The 20718-nt window shown below is 44.1% G+C and overlaps 1 protein-coding gene across 1 annotated transcript; it reads right to left on the bottom strand.

The window, feature by feature from the left end:
• Positions 1-7740: 7740 nt before the first annotated feature.
• LOC137381109 (probable G-protein coupled receptor 139) lies at positions 7741-12914 on the bottom strand. Its single transcript, XM_068053497.1, has 2 exons — positions 12845-12914; positions 7741-8645 (listed from the first exon to the last, which is right to left on the bottom strand). Exons 1-2 carry the CDS (start codon positions 12912-12914, stop codon positions 7741-7743), a joined length of 975 nt encoding a protein of 324 aa, XP_067909598.1.
• Positions 12915-20718: the final 7804 nt, after the last annotated feature.

Genomic DNA, 20718 nt, shown 5'->3' on the forward strand with positions numbered 1-20718 from the left:
GCTGGATTTATTATTGAAGAGGGTCCAACAGGGCACCTCGAAAATCGTGAAGTAATCAGGGTGCGTCAACATGGTTTTATGAAAGGGAAATCATGTTGACTTACTTATTAGAGCTTTTTGAGGATGTTCCAACCAAAGTTAATAAAGGGGAATATTTGATGTGCTGTACTTAGAATACAAAATGTCATTTGGCAAGGTGCCACACAAAATAAGAGCTCATGGTTAGGGGGTAACATTTTAGCATTGTAAGATAATTGGTTACCTAACAAGAAACAGAAAGTAGGGCTAAATGTGCTATTTTTGGGTTGACAAGTTGTAAATAGTGGAGTGCCAGGGGATTGAGTTCTGGGGCCACAACTATTTACAAGCTTTTATAAATGACTTGAATGAAAGGAACAAATGTATCGTTGCTAAATGATGATGCAGGGATAGGTAAGAGAGTAAGCTCTGTGGTCTACACAAGGAATCTGCAAAGGGATTTAGATACTTTAAGTGAGTGGTCACAATTGTGAAGATGAAGTTTAATGTGAGAAAATGTGAACTCGTCCAGTTATTATTTAAATGGAGAGAGATTGCAGAACTCTGCGGGGCAGAGTTGGGTGTCCTGGTACATGGAACACAAATTGTTAGTATGCACGCACAAGTGATTGGTAAGGCAAATAGAATGATGCCATTAATTGCAAGAGGGATGAATTATTAAAGTAAGCAAGGTTTGCTGCAGTGTTACACGGTGTTGCTGAGAGTTCATCTGTCGTACTGTGTACAGTTTTCGTCTCTTCAATTGATAAAGTTGCATTATAAGCAGTTCATAGAAGGTTCAGTCGACTGATTGCTAAGATGAAGGGGTTATCTTAAGGGGAAAGGTTGGACAGGTTGCCCTGTATCCATTGGCGGTAAGAAGAATGAGAGGTGATCTTATTGAAAAATATAAGATCTGCAGGGCCCATGGCAGGGTGGATGCTGATACATAGATGTTTCCCGTTCTGAGAGATATTAGACCCAGGGAACACAGTTTCAAAATAAGGAATCAACCAATAAACATGGTGATTGTTTCTTGTTCTTCGAGGGTCGTCAGGGAGCAGTGGAAGCAGGGCCGTTGCATAATTTTAAGACTGAGTTACACAAATTCCTATTTCACAAGCGAGTATAAAGGTTTAGGGGGCAAAGAGCAAAGTAGAGTTGAGGCCACAAACTGATCTGCCATGAATTATGTTTAAACTGTGTCCCGGTTCTGGTCTCTCTCATAAGGGCAAACATCCTCTCAGCATCTACCCTGTCAAGCACCCCCGACATTTCATCAGCCAAATGGCCTACTTCTGCACCTAATTCTTACGTATGTTACGTTAGTCATCTATTATTCTTGATTCCGCATTTTCCTCACCAATGACAGACTTAGTTTCAGAGTGAATTTTAAAGTTAGGTTGATAACCCGATCACTTTCAAACTGCCTGTAACGGACTGGAACAAAGCCCCATTCAGATCATGTACCACCACAAATTTCAGCTCAATCTTTCTAAAGATAACCAATTAGACCGAATCGCACATCCCTTCCCATAGGCCCTGCTGTTGGAATGAAACCAGTCCTCACACTCCTGTGAAAAGCCAACCCCTGAAAGAGTCTGCAAAATAATCCATGTTTTGTCTCTGTGCGAACATCAGTCTGGGTTGCAGGTGGGTCTGAGGTTAATAAATGGAATTTGTTCCCAAATCATAATTACAGAAAGGTTAAAAAGGGCTAGATGGTGAAGGAGATGGGAGCACTCTGACTCATACACTTAAATCAAGATCAGGTGCAGGGACAGCAATTGATTGAGTCCGAGGACATGGCGGGACGGAGGGGAGGTGGGGGTGGGGGGGGGGGGGGGGGTTGCGGGGGAGAGAGCGGATTATTGGTGGATATTTAGTTGAACAGTGGAAAATGTTTTAAAAAATATGCAGTGATGGAGCCGGTCAGTGAAAATGCTTGTCAGAGAACTGGAAATTAACTCGGTCTGAAATTTGAAGAGTTGCTTTTGAAATCATTACAGTAAAACGATTCTTTAAGAGAGGTGTGGTCGCAGTTCTTTCAGAGAATCTGCCGGTGGATCTTAAAAGAGATGTTGTGTTTGGTGCTTTATTTCTGTACAATGTGGAGATCTGAAATGAGCTGGTCTACTTGGTCACCACCTTTGCACCTGCCGAGACGGCGTGCTTGGCCAGATCCCCACGCAGCAGCACATCCATTGCGATGCAGATGTGCAAAAACAAGTTGCAAGATCCAAATGATTTTAGGCAAGTGCCATCTCCTGGCGGAAAATAGCCATTCCTTCATAAATATTTTAAATTATCAGGTAATAACATCGAGTGTGTTGGAGGCAGATTCAACCGAGACCTTAAAAAGAGAATTTGATAATTAAATCAAGAGTAAACAAAACAGCAGAGCTATGGAGAAAAGGTTGGGAAGTGGGACGAGGTGAGCTGGTCTTGCAGATAGCCGACCCGACACGATGGGCCGAATGGCCGCTTTCAATGCTGTCACCATTCCATCATTCCATCCTATGATGGGAACATGAACGTGGTGTTTAGGTGCAGATTAAAATGGTTTCTAATTATTTCATCCAAAACATTCCAGTTCCAAACAGCTAGGATGTGTGTGGTCCATATATGAAGAGTGAGAAGCTTTGCAAAGTAAGCAATGGCAGTAAAGGGGTCAGTGTAACTGTCTTCCAAGCCCTTGACCCGGGTTCGGTTTCCAGCGAACGCAATGTTCAATTGCACCTGTGTTTTAATTCTGCAACTTTGCAGCAACATTTTACCAACGAAAAATGGCAAAGCCATTACTGAATTGAAGTTGACAAAATAATCTCATCATCCAATCAGACTTACTCTCCTGTTTGATCGGCATCACCCTGCAGCAAGCCTGTTTCCTTCAAGTGAAATGTACAACATGTTTAAGGGCATGGATTGAGTGGAGGTGAAGGGTATATTTTCCTTAGCAGAGAGGTCAGGGACGAGGGGGCATATATTTCAAGTGATTGGCAGAAAAATTGGAGGGGAGATGAGGAAAAGACGTTTTCTCCTAGAGGTTGGTGATGGTCTGGAACTCAATGTCTGAAAGGTTAGTTGAGGCAGAGACCCAACTCATTTTAATGGAGTCTGGATATGCACGTGAAGTACCATAAGCTGCATGGCTACAGATCAAATGCTGGAAGCGGGGATTAGAATAGGTGGATCGTTTTTTTTCGGCTGGCATAGACATGATGGGTCAAGTGGCTTCTTTCTGCGTCTTAACTTTTCAATGTTTCCATAAATAAGGTACGCATTTACATATGTCAAACTCACAGAGAGATGTTGGTATATTGCATGATCAAATCGGCCTTCCAAGCAGTTGACCCTGGTTTCCGACTGCAGGTCAGACCTCAATTCTGGTACCATGCAGCTGCATTTTATAAAGTAAATATTGTCAATGCGATGTCAAAAAAAAAGACACATGTCATCCATGTGCTTCTCGCAGAAAGCTAAGCTTCAATTTTCTTTCAATGAGATCTTTGTTTAGGAAGACATGTCCTTTAAACGAATAAATTAAATCTCAGTCAGAAACTATAGGAAGATCTTTATTAAATAATACATAAAAGGGACATCGGAAAAGTTCAGTTCACAATCAGTGCTCTGGCTAAAGACTGAACCCAACACTCATATACCGGACAATGAAATGTAAAGAAGCAAAATTACACTCAGAGACCAGCAAATGATGGGGACAGAGTGCAAGCTACACACAGATATATCTGAAGCGAAAATGTACAAAGTAAGATGTTTCAAACAAAATAAGTGGACAGGTTGCAGATAACCCAACACTCAAAATCAAAAACACAGAGATAGAAATAGACTGCAGGTTAGAGATTGCTATATAGAGTCATAGAGTTTTACAGCACAGCAACAGGCCTTTCTGCCCACGCGCCTGCGCCGACCATCAAGCAGCCCTCCTATCTAATCCCATTTCTCCGCACTTAGCCCGTAGCCTTGTATGTTATGGTGTTTCAAATGCTCATATGCATACTGCTTGAATGTCGTGAGTATTCCTGCCTGTACCACTGCTTCAGGCAGTGTGTTGCAGGTTCCAACCACCCTCTGGGTGATGAAATCCGTCCTCAACTCCCCTCTAAACCTCCTGCCCCTTACCTTAAGTCTATGCCCCGGAGTTATTGACACTTCCACTAAGGGAAAATGTTTCTTCCTAACCATCCTATCAATGCCCCTCATTATTTTCTATAGTCAGTCAGGTCCGCCCTCAGCCTTCTCTGCTCCAAGGAAAACAACCCCAGCCCATCTAGTCTTTATTCATAACTGAAATGCTCCAGCCCAGGCAACATCGTGGTAAATCTCCTCGGCACCCTCTCCACTGCAATCACATCCTTCCTATAATGTGGTGACCAGAACTGCACACAATACTACAGCTGTGGCCTAACTAGCATCTTATACAGCTCCATCATAGCTTCCCAGCTCTTATATGCTTGGCCTCCGCCAATAAAGGCAAGTATCCTTGGCGCCTTCATAACCACCTTATCTACATTCTTCAGTGATCTATGGACAAGCACCCCAAGGTCCCTTTGACCCTCTGTACTCCCTAGGGTCCTACAATCCATTGTATATTCCATTGCTTTCTTAAAGCTCCCAAAGTGCATCACCTCACATTTCTGAGGATTTAACTCCATTTGCCACTGCTCTGCCCATCTTACTAGCCGATCTATACTGTCCTGTAGTCCAAGGCTTTCCTCCTCACTATTTACAACACCACCAATTTTCGTGTTGTCTGCGTACTTACTGATCATACCTCCTACATTCACGTCTAAATCATTAATGTACACTACAAACAGCAAGGGTCCCAGCATCGATCCCTGCGGTACATCACTGGTCACAGGCTTCCTATCGCACAATAACCCTCTACTATCACCCACTGCCTTCTTTCACTGAGCCAATTTTGAATCCAAGTTCCCAAATTGCTCTGGATCCCATGGGCTTTTACTTTCTTAATGAATCTCCCATGCGGGACCTTATCAAAAGCCTTCATGAAGTCCATACAGACTACATCAACTGCTTTACCCTCATCTACACCTCTAGTCATGTCCTCGGAAAACTCATTCAAATTTGTTAGACACGATCTCCCCCTGACAAAGCCATGCTGACTATCCCTGATTAAGCCCTGCCTCTCCAAGTGGAGATTAATCCTGTCTCACAGTTTTTTTCCCCAAATACTTTCCCTATCACTGATGTTAGACTCAATGGCCTGTAATTAATGATGGTGCCACATTCGCTGTCCTCCAGTCCTCTGCTACCCCTCCTGTGGACAGAGAGGATCTGAACATTTGCGTCGGAGCCCCCGCTATCTCTCCCTTGCCTCGCATAGCAGCCTGGGATGCATCTCATCTGGGCCTGGAGATTTATCCAGCTTCAGGCCCGCTAATACAGCGAATAATTTTTTATTTATTCATTCATGGGATGTGGGCGACGCTGGCCAGGCCGGCATTTATTGCCCATCCCTTGAGAATGTGGTGGTGAGCTGCCTTCTTGAACCGCTGCAGTCCATTTGGGGTAGGTATATCCACAGTGCTGTTAGGAAGGGAGTTCCAGGATTTTGACCAGCAACAGTGAAGGAACGGTGATATAGTTCTAAGTCAGAATGGTGTGTGACTTGGAGGGGAACTTGCAGTTGGTGGTGTTCCGATGTATTTGCGGCCCTTGTCCTTCTAGTTGGTAGAGGTCGCTGGTTATGAGCGGCATGGACAGAGTGGATAGTCAGAAGCTTTTTCCTAGGGTGGAAGAGTCAGTTACTAGGGGACATAGGTTTAAGGTGAGGGGTGTAAAGTTTAGAGGGGATGTGCGAGGCAAGTTCTTTACACAGAGGGTGGTGAGTGCCTGGAACCTGCTGCTAGGGGAGATGGTGAAAGCAGGCATGAAATGAAATTTAAGAGGCATCTTGACAAATACATTAATAGGATGGAAATCGAGGGATACGGTCCCTGGAAGTGCAGAATGTTTTAGTTTAGGCAGGCATCAAGATTGGCGCAGGCTTGGAGGGCCGAATGGCCTTTTCCTGTGCTGTACTGTTCTTTGTTTGGAAGGTGCTGTCTAAGGAGCCTTGGTGCATTGCTACAGTGCATCTTGCAGATGGTACACACTGCTGCCACTGTGCGTTGGTGGTGGAGGGAGTGAATATTTGTCGATGGAGTGCCAATCAAGCGGCCTGCTTTGTCCTGGATGGTGTCGAGCTTCTTGAGTGTTGTTGGAGCTGCACGCATCCAGGCAAGTGGAGAGTATTCCATCACACTCCTGACTTGTGCCTTGTTGAAGGTGGACAGGCATTGGGGAGTCAGGAGGTGAGTAACTCGCCTCAGGATTCCTAGCCTCTGACCTGCTCTTGTAGCCACGGTATTTACATGGCTACTCCTTTAAAATGCTAATGTGTTCAAGTATTTCACAATCCCCTTCTCTGATCACTGTACCTACATCGTCCCTCTCCATAGTGAACACAGATGAAAAGTAATGATTCAATACCTCACCAATGTTCTCTGGCTCCACACACAGTACGCCTCTTTGACCCCTAATGGGCCCCACTTTTTCCCTGGTTATCCTCTTCCCTCTAACATACTTGTAAAACACCTTGGGATTTTCCTTTATCTTGACTGCCAATGATTTTTCATGCCCCTTCTTCGCTCTCCTAATTACTTTAGACTAGTTATCAGACAGAACCGGGAATCTGCAGTACTGTACATGAACAATCAAACAGCACTGGGAAAGCATGCTATCTGATCTGCCATTTTTCCAATCAATCAATCTTTCCTTTCACTGAAGTTTAGCTTCCAGTCCAATCTCTCTGAATTGAATTCAGTGAGCTTAGGAAGTGCGGTAAGGAAATGATCATTGGCCTCTGTGTTGCTCATGTTCAAATCGCCATGGCATTGCATCACCCCGCCCCGCCTCCTCCCCCCTCCACCCCCGCCGCCGCTCCAAATCTCTACAGCCCTCCGAAAATTGTGTTCACTGAAAAAGGGAGAGGGTAATAACTAGGTTTCTACCCCTGATCATTATCCAATGAAGTCGGGCACAACGTGCTCGTTTGTGAAAGTTTGATGGCGGAGTGGGGGTGGGGTGGGGCGTTGGTTCCTGGTGACAGGATCAGGACCAGATTCCCCACAACTCCATCTGCAGGAATAGCCTGCTGCGAGAACGGATGAACCAGATCGCAACATTTGGACAAGGCAGAGCACAATAACCTTTATGATAACTTTAACTTCATTAGGATAGTTGAGTCGGGTCGGGCGCAGGAAAAATTAAAGGAATTGAGCCGGGTCGTGTTCGGGGTGGATGTGGTCAGGATGGGCCCAGCTCGGGATTCAATTTTATACCCGAGCAGGTCATTACTCACAATCACTGTGATTTGCAGTTTTGTCCAATTAGCTCTGGGTCCAGGGTGGATTTAGTTGAATCCATATGAGCTTTTCAATGACACCCTTTTGAGAAAAAATTCATGAATCTTATTAAATTAAACCAAAAAAATCAAAATTAAATAAATTAAATCTTCTGCAGAACAAGTCCTGCCTCAATAGGTCACATTTTCAATAAAATATAAACTCAGAATCAGATTTAAAATCATTTCATTGCTCAGTGCTGTGAATATAAAATGTATTTCTGTCCTGTGGGGAGTGTAAAGAATGGAATATGCAATCTGATTTACTTCCAATGTTTGAAACCCTTCAGCTCTTTCTATGATTTCACTAGTTTAACAATTAGATTGAAAGGGAATTTCACCGCTTTCTTCAGCTCCTGTCTGAATTTAGTCTGCGTCACAGTGTAAATACAGGTGTTGGTGCAGGAACTGAGGAGCTGCAGCATCTTTGATGTGTGTTCTGTGATGTAGTGAGGGTCAGTGGTGGAGTAATAATATTGAATATCTGCAATTCGCCTATAAATGTTATACACAACCCAGGTCACCCATAACAGTATAAAACTGCCGGATATACTGAAGAGTAGAATAATTGATTTTCTGCGATTCTCCATCTCTGGGTCCTTGTGATTCTCTGCATTGCTGTGGCCCTGGAATCCCCTGCGGACTTTACTTGCAAATAAAATACGTCTGACCGTCAGAACATTGAGCAGCAAAATCAGAAAAAACGGGACACAGGGGGTTAGAATGAGGTGAAACAATTCAAATACCCCCCATATGGGGGAAGTATAGAAGCTAGGTTTATGGACACAACGTAGGGGAACATTATCAATAATGTACCTTGGTTTATATGTAAAGTACCAAGGGACTGACTCTAAACAGCCCAGCACACTCACTGTTCCTACAACCAAAGCCGCCGTTTTCTCACTGCAATATTTTCTTTGCAGCTTATCACAACAAATGGTCACAAATCGATCAAAGGTGAAAGCGACTGTGAGCCATACAGAAACACCTGTGGCTGCAGAAAGCAGAACGGCAGTGAGAATACACACAGGAGTAATTCTCAGGAATGAATCTGGGAAATAAAGTGAAACAATCCAACTCAATATGGGTTCAGTGATAACGACCAGGAGATCAGCCACTGCCATTCCCACCAGGTAGACAGTGATACATTTGGAGAGACCACACTTTCCTCGGGATAGGATCACAATCGCCACCAAGTTAACTGGAAGAGAGAGAAAAGGAAGGAGAGAAATTACTGATCAGAGCGGGAGATAAAGCAACAATTTGATAGGATCTGGGCTGCAATTTCCAGCTTTGTTGCTGTATTGAACAGTGAAAACTGATTAATTGATCTGGGCAGTGTTTTGCCACAGTGAAATGTTTGAATAATAAGAATGAATTCGGAAATTGATACAGAAAGTGAATAAAGTCAGCACCGGATCTATTGGAAGTACTGAGTTAGGATGCAGTGCCAGTGGGTAAATGAGAAGGGATTTTACAGAGATGGAATCCAATGGGTTAAATGGGAGTTTGCCTCCAGATTGTTGGTTGGGAATGCTTGCGGAGAGCGGGAAGCGCAGCTGGTTGTTGCCCTGGGTTCAGAGAACCGACAGGGACCGTTACCAATGGGAAAGGGCTGAAAACTGTATTTGAGTATCAGCCATGATCTAAAATGGCGAAGCAGGACTGAAGGGCTCAATGGCTTCCTCCTGCTCCTATGTTCCTGTATACCTATCAGGTTGGACGATCCTGTGAGTGAGATTGGGAGGGAGAGAAGGAAAAGGACATGTTGGAGCTGGAGGGGAAACAGAAGCAGATGATTTGGGAAAGTGGATAAACTGAAGCAATGGACGAAGCTCCTAAGTATTCAATACAGTGGGAGGAGAGGCGGAGATTCAAAGGGAGAAACCGAGGCACAAGTGTCAGAGGAAATCGAATTTATAGATCCCAGTAATACAACTCAATTAATACATTCAACAATAATCCCTGTAGTTGCTGGTGTTGGAGAACAGTTCCTTGGTTATAAACATTTAGCCAAAACATTTAGATCGTACGGGCAATAAATGCCAATTCAAGCATATTTCTGATATCAGCCTTGCTATTTCTTGAAATCAGCGGTCACAGATATTCTAAAACCAGATTTTGTTAAATTTTATTAGTATTCAAGCATGGGATGTGGGCGTCGCTGGCCAGGCCAGCATTCATTGCCCATCTCTAACGGCCCTTGAGAAGGTCGTGGTGAGCTGCCTTCTTGAACCGCTGCAGTCCATGTGGGGTAGCTGCACCCACAGTGCTGTTAGGAAGGTTCCAGGATTTTGACCCAGCGACAGTGAAGGAACAGCGATATAGTTCCAAATTTGGATGATGTGTAACTCGGAGGGGGCACTTGCAGGTGGTGGTGTTCCCATGCATTTGCTGCCCTTGTCCTTCTATTTGGTAGATGTCGCTGTTTTGGATGGTTGGCTGTCTAAGGCGCCTTGCTGCGTTGCTGCAGTGCATCTTGTAGATGGTACACACAGCGGCCACTGTGTGTCGGTGGTGGAGGGAGTGAATGTTTGTAGATGGGGTGCCAATCAAGCGGGCTGCTTTTCCCTGGATCGTGTCGAGCTTCTTGAGTGTTGTTGGATCTTCACCCATCCAGGCAAGTGGAGAGTATTCCATCACATTCCTGACTTGTGCCGTGTAGATGGTGGACGGGCATTGGGGAGTCAGGAGGTGAGTTGCCCGCCGCAGGATTCCTAGCCTCTGACCTGTTCTTGTAGCCACGGTATTTATATGGCTACTCCAGTTCAGTTTCTGGTCAATGGTAGCCCCGAGAATGTTGATAGTGGTGGGGGGTGGGGGGGGGGGGGTGTGGTTCAGCGAATGTAATGCCATTGAATGTCAAGGGGGGATAGCTAGATTCTCTCTTGTTGGAGATGGTCATTGCTTGGCACTTGTGTGGCGCGAATGGTACTTGCCACTTATCACCCCAAGCCTGGATACTGTCCAAATCCTGTTACATATCTACACGGACTGCTTCAGTATCTGAGGAGTCACGAATGGTGCTGAACATTGTGCAATCATCAGCGAACATCCCACTTCCGGCCTTATGATTGAAGGAAGGCCATTGATGAAGCAGCTGAAGATGTTTGGGCCGAGGACATTACCCCGAGGATCTCCTGCAGTGATGTCCTGGAGCTCAGATGGTTGGCCTCCAACAACGATCTTCCATTGTGCTAGGTATGACTCCAGCCAGCTGTGGTATTTCCACCTGATTCCCATTGACCTCAGTTTTGCTAGGGCTTTTTTATGCCATACTCGGTCAAATGCTGCCTTGATGTCAAGGGCAGTTACTCTCACATCACCTCTTTTGTCCATGTTTGAGCCAAAGCTGGAATGAGGTCAGGAGCTGAGTGGCCCCAGCCGAACACAAACTGAATAGGTTATGGTGAACAAGTGCCGCTTGATGACACCTTCGACCACTTTACTGAAGATTGAGAGTAGGTTGATGGGGTGGTAGTTGGCCCGGTTGGACTTGTCCTGATGTTGTGTCCAGGACATACCTGGGCAATTGTCCACATTTCAGGGTAGATGCCAGTGTTGTAGCTGTACTGGAGCAGGTATGATTCCTTGAGTATGACTATGTCAGGTTGTTGCTTAACTAGTCTGTGTGACAGCTCTCCCAACATTGGCACAACCCCCAGATGTTAATGAGGAGGACTTGGCAGCATCGACAGGGGTGGGTTTGCGTTGTCGTTGTCAGTGCGTAGGCCGATGCCGGGTGGCCCGACCGGTTTCATTCCTTTTTATTAACTTCGTAGCGGTTAGATACAAATGAGTTGTTTGCTTGGGCATTTCAGACGGCATTTAAGAGTCAACCACCTTGCTGTGGTTCTGGAGTCACATGACGGCCAGACCATGTAAGGACAGCAAATGTCCTTCCCAAAACTGAACCAGGTGGGTTTTTACAGCAATCGGCAATGGTTTTTAACTTCCATATCTTTCTTAACTGAACTCAAATTCTACCACTTGCTGTGGTGAGATTCGAACGCATGCTCCCAGAAGAATACCTTGCGTGTTTGGGTTATTAGCGACAATACCATTACACCACTGCCTCCTTGTCGGTTAAAGGGTGAATTACCATCAGTGAAGAACTGATTCTGTTATGTTTATTCGGTCAGTAAATAAGGAATAAGAACTGTCTAGAAATGAAAATGAGGACCTGACAGAAATAAATACAGAGGATCAACTCCAAAATGACAATGAATGCAATGTGACAACGGATAACTTCAACTCACAGTTTCTCTCACTAATTGTTCTGGACATTCCAGCACTTTATGATGGAAAATTATTCACACTGCTGCTTCTTTCTCTTTACCTTTGCTTATCTCTTTCCCTTGGTTTCGTTCTCCGTGCTCCTATCTCCTTCCCTATCTCTCTGGAGTGCTCACACCCTGCCCATTGTTACTTGATGCCACTTTTCACATCCGATTCATTCCTTACATTCTGCGCCTGTATGCTGTTCAACAGCCACGTGTCCAATGGCTCTTTTCTCTGAGTCAGTTTGTTCACGCAACACCAAAGTCTCCACCTGTTCACCTACACGCTACAGTTCATCTACAGTGCATTGATTAAACAGGATCAAAACCTTCTTCCAGACAAACCTCACAATCATTCCTTCTCCTGGAATTATAAAGTACACTGTTAAAATGTGAGATTGTTTCATTAATAAAGCATCAACATCAGCGCTGCAGCTGACAATACATAGATATATGGGAGACTCTTGATTCCAGGTGATAGAGTGAAAACCAATAAAGCATCACATCAATGCTCTCTATTTTACAATGTCGTGCAGTAGCTGTGAAGGTTCCACAGTGAAGCAGAGAAAGAGATGTGAAAGTGTCAGCAGAAAACTCAGTTCAGCAGCCAGACCTCTGAACAGCGTCAGACGCAAACAGAATGAAATAATATTTTACAGCAGTGATGACCAATAAATACATGAAATCCCAGTTAGTTGGAACCATGTTATTGGGGAGGAGGACATTGTGCTGCCCCGTTGTAACACTTAGACTGTGAGATGTCTCGTTCGCAATCACTGAAAAAAAATCATAAAAATATTCCAAGGCAGGTTCATTCCACATGGTGAAACTGTTAAAAGCTCATGATGGTCTGATTCTTGATCCTAACCGAGACATCCCATTCAAATACATTCAATGCACAAAATAATCCAGTAACAATGCCAGGAGTACTTAAACCAATACCATTCAAGACATAATACAACTCCTGCAATCCTGAAAGAGGAGACAGTGAGGAGATTCCATCAATAAATTGCTGGAGAAGAACAGGTGGCTGTGTAAAACACACAGTGGGAAATAATAACGAGCTGAGAAGCACAGTTAATATCGATTTGCACATTTAAGATCTGAGATAGAGGCTCACCAGGGACTCCAATTGCTGCAAGTACAGGATAATAAATGTCTTCTAGCTGATAGAGTACTGGATATCCCATTTCTGTGAGAAACAGGGAGGTCTGCTAGCCTAGAACCCGCAGCTCCAGCAGGCACTCAGCACTGATCCATTCCAGTGCGTCCTGATTTATACAAGGGATAAGTCTCCACTGACACGTTTATACCCCTGATCATTGCTATTAGTTACACTCACTTGAACAAACACATTACGTCAACAGCTTTGACTCTGATGGAAATGATGGACGGCTTGCATCTTAGCAGAATTGGTCCAATATCCTCACATGGAGATTTGCCAGGGCTTTTGGGGACTGTTTAAACTAAAGTGTCAGGGGGATGTGCATGTATATGAATGCACATAGTCTGGTTAATAAGACTGGTGAGGTACAGGCGCAAATTGCAATGTGGAAATATGATGCTGTGGCTATAACAGAGACCTGGCTCAAAGAAGGGCAGGACTGGATGTTAAATATTCCTGGATAAAAGATGTTCAGGAAAAATAGGAACGGGAAAAAGGTGGAAGGGTAGCTTTAGTGATTAAGGAGAGCATTGCAGTGCTGGAGATAAAGGATCTCCCTGAGAGATCGAGGGCAGAATCTATTTGGCTGGAGCTAAGGAACAACAAATGTGCAGTTACATTGCTCGGTGTTGTCTATAGGCCACCAGGTAGTGGCAAGGACGTGGAGGAACACATTTGCAACGAAATGTAAGAGAATTGCAAAAATTGTAGGGTAGTTTTAATGGGAGAATTTAATTATCCAAATATAGACTGGGATAACAGTAATATAAAGGGCAGTGAGGTGGAAGAGTTCCAGAGTGTGTTCAGGAAAATTGTCTACAACAGTATATTGCGAGTCCAACAATAAATGAGGCACTGCTAGACCTGGTTCTTGGGAATGAGCTGGACCAATAGGCATAGAGTTATATAACACATAAACAGATCCTTTGGCCCATCGTGTCCGTGCCAGCCATCAAGCACCTATCGATTCTAATCCCATTTTCCAGCACTTTCCGCTAAGCCTTGTATGTGATGGCGTCTCAAGTGCACATCTGAGTACTTCAATTTTGGAGGGTTCTTACCTCTAAAACCCTTCAGGCAGTGAGTTTCAGATTCCAACCACCCTCTGAGTGAAACACGTTTTTATCAAATTCCCTCTAAACTAACTGCCCCTTACCTTAAATCTATGTCTTGGTCAGCGACACCTCCGCTAAGGGAAAACGTTTCTTCCTATCTACCCTATCTGTGCCCCTCATAAGTTTCTATACCCCAATCAGGTCTCCCCTCAGCCTTCTCTGCGCTAAAGAAAACAGCCCTCGCCTATCCAGTCTCTTTTGATAGCTGAAATGCTCCAGCCCAGCCAACATCCTAGTCAATCCTCTGCACCCTCTCCAGTGCAATCTCATCCTTCCTATAGTGTGACGACCAGAACTGTACACAGTTCTCCAGCTGTGGCTTAACTAGCTTTTTACACAGTTCCATCATATCATCCCTGCTTTTATTTGCTAGGCCTCGACTAATAAAGACAAGTATCCATTTGCCGTCCTAACCATCTTATCTTGCTGTGCTGCTGCCTTCTGCGATCTATGGACAAGTACACCAAAGTCCCTCTGACCCTCTGCAGTTTCTAGGGTCCTACCACCCATTGTATCTTCTCTTGCCTTGTTAGTCCTCCAAAGAAGCATCACCTCACACTTCTCTGGATTAAATTCCATTTGCCACTGCTCCGCACATCGTACCAGCCCATGTGTATCGTTTTGTAATCTAATGCCTTCCTCCTCACCATGACACCACCACTTTTCGTGTCATTGTGAATTTACTAATCATACCTCCTATATGCACGTCTAAATCATTAATGTACACTACAAACATCAAGGGTCCCAACACTGATCCCTTCCCAGCACCGATCTCTGCGGTACACCATTGGTTACATGTTTCCAATCGCAAAAGCAACCCTCGACCATCAACCTCTACCTCCTGCCACCAAGCCAATTTTGAATCCAATTTGCCAAATTGCCCTGGATCCTATGGCCTCTTACCTTCTTCACCAATCTTCCTTATGGAACCTTATCAAAAGCCTTACTCAAGCCCATGCAGACTACATCAACTGCTTTACTCTCATCTACACATCTCGTCACCTCCTCTAAAAATTCAGGCAGGTTTGTTAGACATGATTCCCCCAAGACAAAGCTATGCTGACTATCTTTGATTAATCCCTGCCTCGCCAAGGGGAGATTAATCCTGTCTCTCAGAATATTTTTCCAACATTTTCTCTACCACTGATGTTATCCATCTTGAAGAATGGTACGACATTCGATATCCTCCAGCCTTCTGGTACCTCTCTTGTGGCCAGTAAGGATCTGAAAATTTGTGTTAGAGCCCCTGCTATCTCCACCTTTGCCTCACATAACAACCTGGCATACATCTCATCCAGGCCTGGGGATTTATCCACTTTTAAGCCCACTAAAACAGCTAATACCTCCTCTCTTCCAATGCTAATTTGTTCGACTATATAACAATCCCCCTCCCTGATCTCTGCACCTTCATCGTCCTTCTCCATATTTAACACAGATGAAAACTAATAATTTAAAACCTCTCCTTCATCTTTTGGCTCCACACACAGATTATCACTTTGGTCACTAATGGGCCCCACTCTTTTCCTGGTTATCCTCTTACCCTTCATATACTTATAAAACGCCTTGGTATGTTAGTTTATCTTGCCTACCAGTGTTTTTTTTCATGCTCCTTCTTTGCTCTTCTAATTACATTTTTAAGTAACCCCTACACTTACTCTACTTCTCTTAGGCCTCTGCTGTTTTCAGCCCCTGAATCTGCCACAAGCCTTCCTTTTTTTTCTTATCCATTGAAATCCAGGGTTCCCTGCATTTGTTGGTCCGACCCTTCAGCTTTACGGGAATATGTTGGCCCTGAACTCTCACTATTTCCATTTAGGATAGCTCCCACTAGTCTGATGTAGACTTTCTGGGAAGTAACTGTTCTCAGTCCACTTTGGCCAGATCCTGTTTTATCATATTGAAATCGGACTTCCCCCAATTCGGTACCTGCACTTCTGGCCCATCTTTGTCCTTTTCCATTATTGCATTAAATCTTACAGAGTTCTGCTCACTATCCCCGAAATGCTCCCCCACTGACACTTCTACCACTTGTCCAGCTTCATTCTCAAGGATCATGTCCAGTACTGCCCCTTCTCCTGTAGTACTTTCTAGGAGCTGGCTCAAAATTCTCACTTTAAGAATTCTGCCCCCTTTAAGTCTTTTGCACTAAGACTATCAAAGGTAATAATGGGGAAGTTGAAATCCCGGATTACTATTACCCTATTATTTTACAGCTCCCTGAAATTTGCCGACATATCAGCTTCTCCATCTCTCCCTGACTGTTTGGCGGTTGGTGGAACACCCCCAACCAAGTGATTGCCGCCTTTATGTTTTTAAGTTGTAATCATATGGCCTCATTTGAGGAACCATTGAAGATATCATCCCTCCTTACTGCAGTAATTTACTCCTTGATCAATAGTGCAATGCCACCTCCTCTTTTAGACCCCCCTCCCCCCACCAACCACTCCCACCTGAAGATTCTATATGCAGGAATATTAAGCTGCCATTATTAAAATGGGCCACGTGGATCAAGTTTCAGTCGGAGATCATTTATGGAATAGCGATCATTGCATCATAAAGTTTCAGCTGACTATGGAAAGCGAAAAAGAGCAATCCAGGGTATGAATAATTAACTGGGGGTAGGCCAGCTTCAGTGGCGTGTGGATAGAGCTGAGACGAATAAATTGGAGTCAAAAGCTGGCAGGAAAACCAGTCGATGAACTATAGGATATCTTCAAAGAAGAGATAGTTCGGACACAGTCGAGGTAGGGTAAAAGTAGAGCAAACGAATCCAGAGCTCCCTGGATGACAAAGGAGGTAGAGACTAAGATAAAGAAGAAAAGTTGTGCTTATGACAGATGGCAGGTAGAAAATATTATTGAGACGCAGGCTGAATATTAAAGGTCCAGAGGGGAAGTGAAAAAGCAAATGCGAGAAGCAAAGGGAGAACATGAGACGAGACTAGCAGCTAGCATTAAAGGGAATCCCAAAGTTTTCCATAGACATATAAATAGTAAATGCGTGGCAAAAGGTGGAGTGGGGACGATTAGAGACCAGAAAGGGGTTTTACACATGGAGGCAAAGGGCATAGCAGCGTATCAAATTAATACTTTGCATCTGTCTTTACCAAGAAAGAAGATGCAACCCAGATAGTGTTGAAAGAGGAGGTACGTCCGACATTTGGGGGTGGGGTGGTTAAAATTGATAAAGGAAGAACTATTAGGTAGGCTGTCGTTCTGAATGTGGAGAAAGCAACTGGGCCGGATGAGATGCATCCAAGGATACAGAAGGAAGTGAGGGTGAAAATCATAGAGGCACTGGCCATAATTTTTCAGTCTTCCTCAGACTTGGGGTGGCACCAGAGGACTGGAGAATTGCAATGGTTACACCCTTGTTCAGAAAAGGTTGCAAAGGTAAGCCCAGCAATAACTGGCCAGTCAGTTTAACCTTGGTGGTGGGAAAACGAGTAGAAAAAAATAAATTGGGGAAAAATAAATTGTCACATGGACAAATGCCAGTTAATTAATGAAAGCCAGCATGGAGTTCTTAAGGGAAAATCAAGTTTAATTAACTTGCTGGAGTTTTTGAGGATGTAACAGAGAGGGTTGATGAGGACAATGTTTTTGATACAGTGTACATAGAGTGTCAAAAGGCAGTTGATGCAGTGCCACACAACAGGCTTCTATGCAAACTTGTAGCTCTTGGAATAAAAGGGACAGTAGCAACATGGATACAAAATTGGCTGAATAACATGAAACAAAGTTGAGTGATGAATGGATGTTTTTCAGGTTGGAGGAATTTTTGTAGTAGAGGTCCCCAGGGTTCAGTGTTGGGACTTAATAATAAAAGCAAAATACTGCGGATGCTGGAAATCTGAAATAAAAACAAGAAATGCTGGAACCACTCAGCAGGTCTGGCTGCATCTGTGGAAAGAGAAGCAGAGTTAACGTTTCGGGTCAGTGACCCTTCTTCGGAACTGAGCAGAGTTAACGTTTCGGGTCAGTGACCCTTCTTCGGAACTCAGCAGAATTAACGTTTCTGGTCAGTGACCCTTCTTCGGAACTTCAGTGTTGGGGCTCTTGCTTTTCCTGACATATATTAATTACCTAGAACTTGGTGTACAGGGCACGATGTCAAACGTTGCAGGTAATGGGAAACAAGGAGGCATTGTGAACTGTGAAAAAGATAGTGTAGGACTTCAAAAGGACATAGACAAGTTGGAATAGGCAGAAAGGTGGCCGATGAAGTTCAATGCAGCGAAATGTGAGGTGATTCATTTTGGTAGGAAGAACATGGAGAGACAATATAGAATAAAGGCACAATAGTAAATGGGGTGCAGGAGCACAGCGACCAAGGTGTATATTTTCATACATCATTAAAGGTGGCAGGACAGCTTGAGTGAGCAGTTAATGAAGCATAAAATATCCTGGGCTTTATTATTAGTGGCATCGACAACAAGAGCAAGGAAGATATGTTGAACTTGTATAAAATACTGGTTTGGCCTCAGTTGGAAGATTGTGTCCAATTCTGAGCGCCACACTGGAGGAAAGACGTGAAGTCATCGGACAGAGTGCAGAAGAGATTCACAATAATTATTCTAGGGATGAGGAATTACAGTTGTGAAGATAGATTGGGGAAGTTCGGACTATTTTCCTTGGAGAAGAGAAGGCTCAGCAGTGATTTGACAGTGGCATTGAAAATCATGAGGGGACTGGATAAAGATAAACTGTTCCCACTCGTGCAAGGATCGAGACCAAGAGAGCACAGATTTAAATTATTTCGTAAGCGAAGAAAAAGTGACATGAGGCAACATTTTTTCAGGTAGCAGTGGTTAATATTTGGAATGCGCTGCCTGAGAAAGTGCTGGAGGTAGGTTCAACTGAAGCATTAAAAAGGGAATTATTTATATGAAGCGGAAAAATGTGCAGGGTTACGGAGAGAAGGAAGGGGAATGCGACTGAGGAAAGTGCTCTTTCAGAGAGCTAGTGCGGACACGATGGGCCGAATGGCTTCCATCAGCGCTGAAACAATTCTGTGATTCTGTCATTATTTCATTATGTGGTGGATAAAACACAATCATTTCAATGCCAGTGATATTTTCTTAGTAAGATCTCTCCCCAGAATAAAGCTGAAATCTGTACTCATACTGGACGGATCTGCAATTATGAGTGGCGTAATTTGCATTTTCCTTATTAATTTATTGACATTGTTCACTTTTGGTGTTTCTATTGTAAATATAACTGATCTGTCTGCAGTGGACACTGAATCAAGGGACAAAAGCAATCCTGTTTCACTATGTTCCTGCCCTTTCCCAGTTAAAATGTGAAGTCTGAGGATCTGATTTGGGACCACGTTCAGGGTTACAGCCAATAAACTACTGTGGGTGATATCAGGGGCAGATTCTGATATTGGGGAAGGATTCGCATCGTGATAATACCACTGGGTTAGTAATCGAGAGGCCCAACATAATGGCCAACATAAATCCCACCATGGCGGCTGCTGGAATTTAAATTCACGCAATTGACAAAAATCTGCAATTGAAAGCTGGTCTTTGCAATGGTGCCGTGAAACTATCATCGATTGCTGTAAAAACTCATTTGGTTCGCTAATTCCATTCAGGGAAGGAAATCTGCCATCCTTGCCTGGTGTGGCCTACGTGTGGTTACAGACCTAGAGCAATGTGGCTGGCTCTTAACTGCCCTCTGAAATGTCCCAGCAGGCTGTCAAGGACAACAAATGCTGACCTTGTCAGCGGAGGTCACATCACATGAAAGAATAAAAGAAAATCTTCTCTCTGCTATTTCACTGCAGATGTTTCCCTGTTTATTCTACAGTGGTTAATGGCTCGGGTAAAATTACAACTCTGCTAAATCCTGACTCCTTTCATCCAGTTCACTGCTGACCAGACATCCAAATTCCACCTCCCCTCACTATCAACTGCTTCAAATCCCTGCTTCCATGTCCAACCCTCATTAAGTCCATCTCGCCCAACACCTTCAGCCTAACTGACCTGCATTGGCTCCCATTCCTTACCAGTGGGTTAAAATTCTTACATGTCCTCACCACTCCTCATTTCCAACCAATGCTATGAACCTGCAGCAAACCCATCCGTGATCTCCCCATATCTCTGACATTGGTATCTTTCAGTGGACTGCCCCCACCTGTTTATAATATTACTGATCTGATTGTAACCAGAGCATTTCCAGCAATGACCTCTCTTTCCGCACCAGCTCTTTTACCTCTGGAGTCCCAGAACTGTCCACTCCTGCGCCCTCCTCTTCCTCATCTGACACACTGCCCGCTGCCGACATCATCTACAGATGTAGAGTTGGTTTCCAGGTGTGTACTGACAACACCCACCTCCAGCTCTTCACCATCTCTCTCGATCCTCCACTGCCTCTGTGTTAACAGACTCTAACAGTCTGTTTTCCCTGAGTTCCAGTTTCCTCCAATTAAACATGGGGCGGAGTAAAGCCTCCACCTTTGGCTTCACAACTAACTCCAAACTCCTGCCATTGATTCCATCGCCATTTCTCACTGTTGCATAGGTCTGAATATAATGTTGTGTAAAATATGATCCTTATCCAACCTGAGTTTCTGACCTGATGTTTTCTCCATCAAAAATGACGCCTCCTTCCACCTTCATAACATCTCCGGCCTCTGTCCCTGTATCAGCCCATCAGGCACCGAAAACACACAATCACTCATTTGTGTAAGATTATTAGATTAGTAAAA

This window comes from Heterodontus francisci, chromosome 21 (assembly GCF_036365525.1).
Source record: "Heterodontus francisci isolate sHetFra1 chromosome 21, sHetFra1.hap1, whole genome shotgun sequence".
Taxonomy (NCBI): domain Eukaryota; kingdom Metazoa; phylum Chordata; class Chondrichthyes; order Heterodontiformes; family Heterodontidae; genus Heterodontus; species Heterodontus francisci.

Coding starts and splice junctions, on each gene's coding strand:
- LOC137381109 (XM_068053497.1), bottom strand. CDS start 12,914: ATGGGATATCCAGTACTCTATCAGCTAGAAGACATTTATTATCCTGTA. Junction 8,646..12,844: donor TGCAGCAATTGGAGTCCCTG/GTGAGCCTCTAT, acceptor TCTCTCTTCCAG/TTAACTTGGTGGCGATTGTG.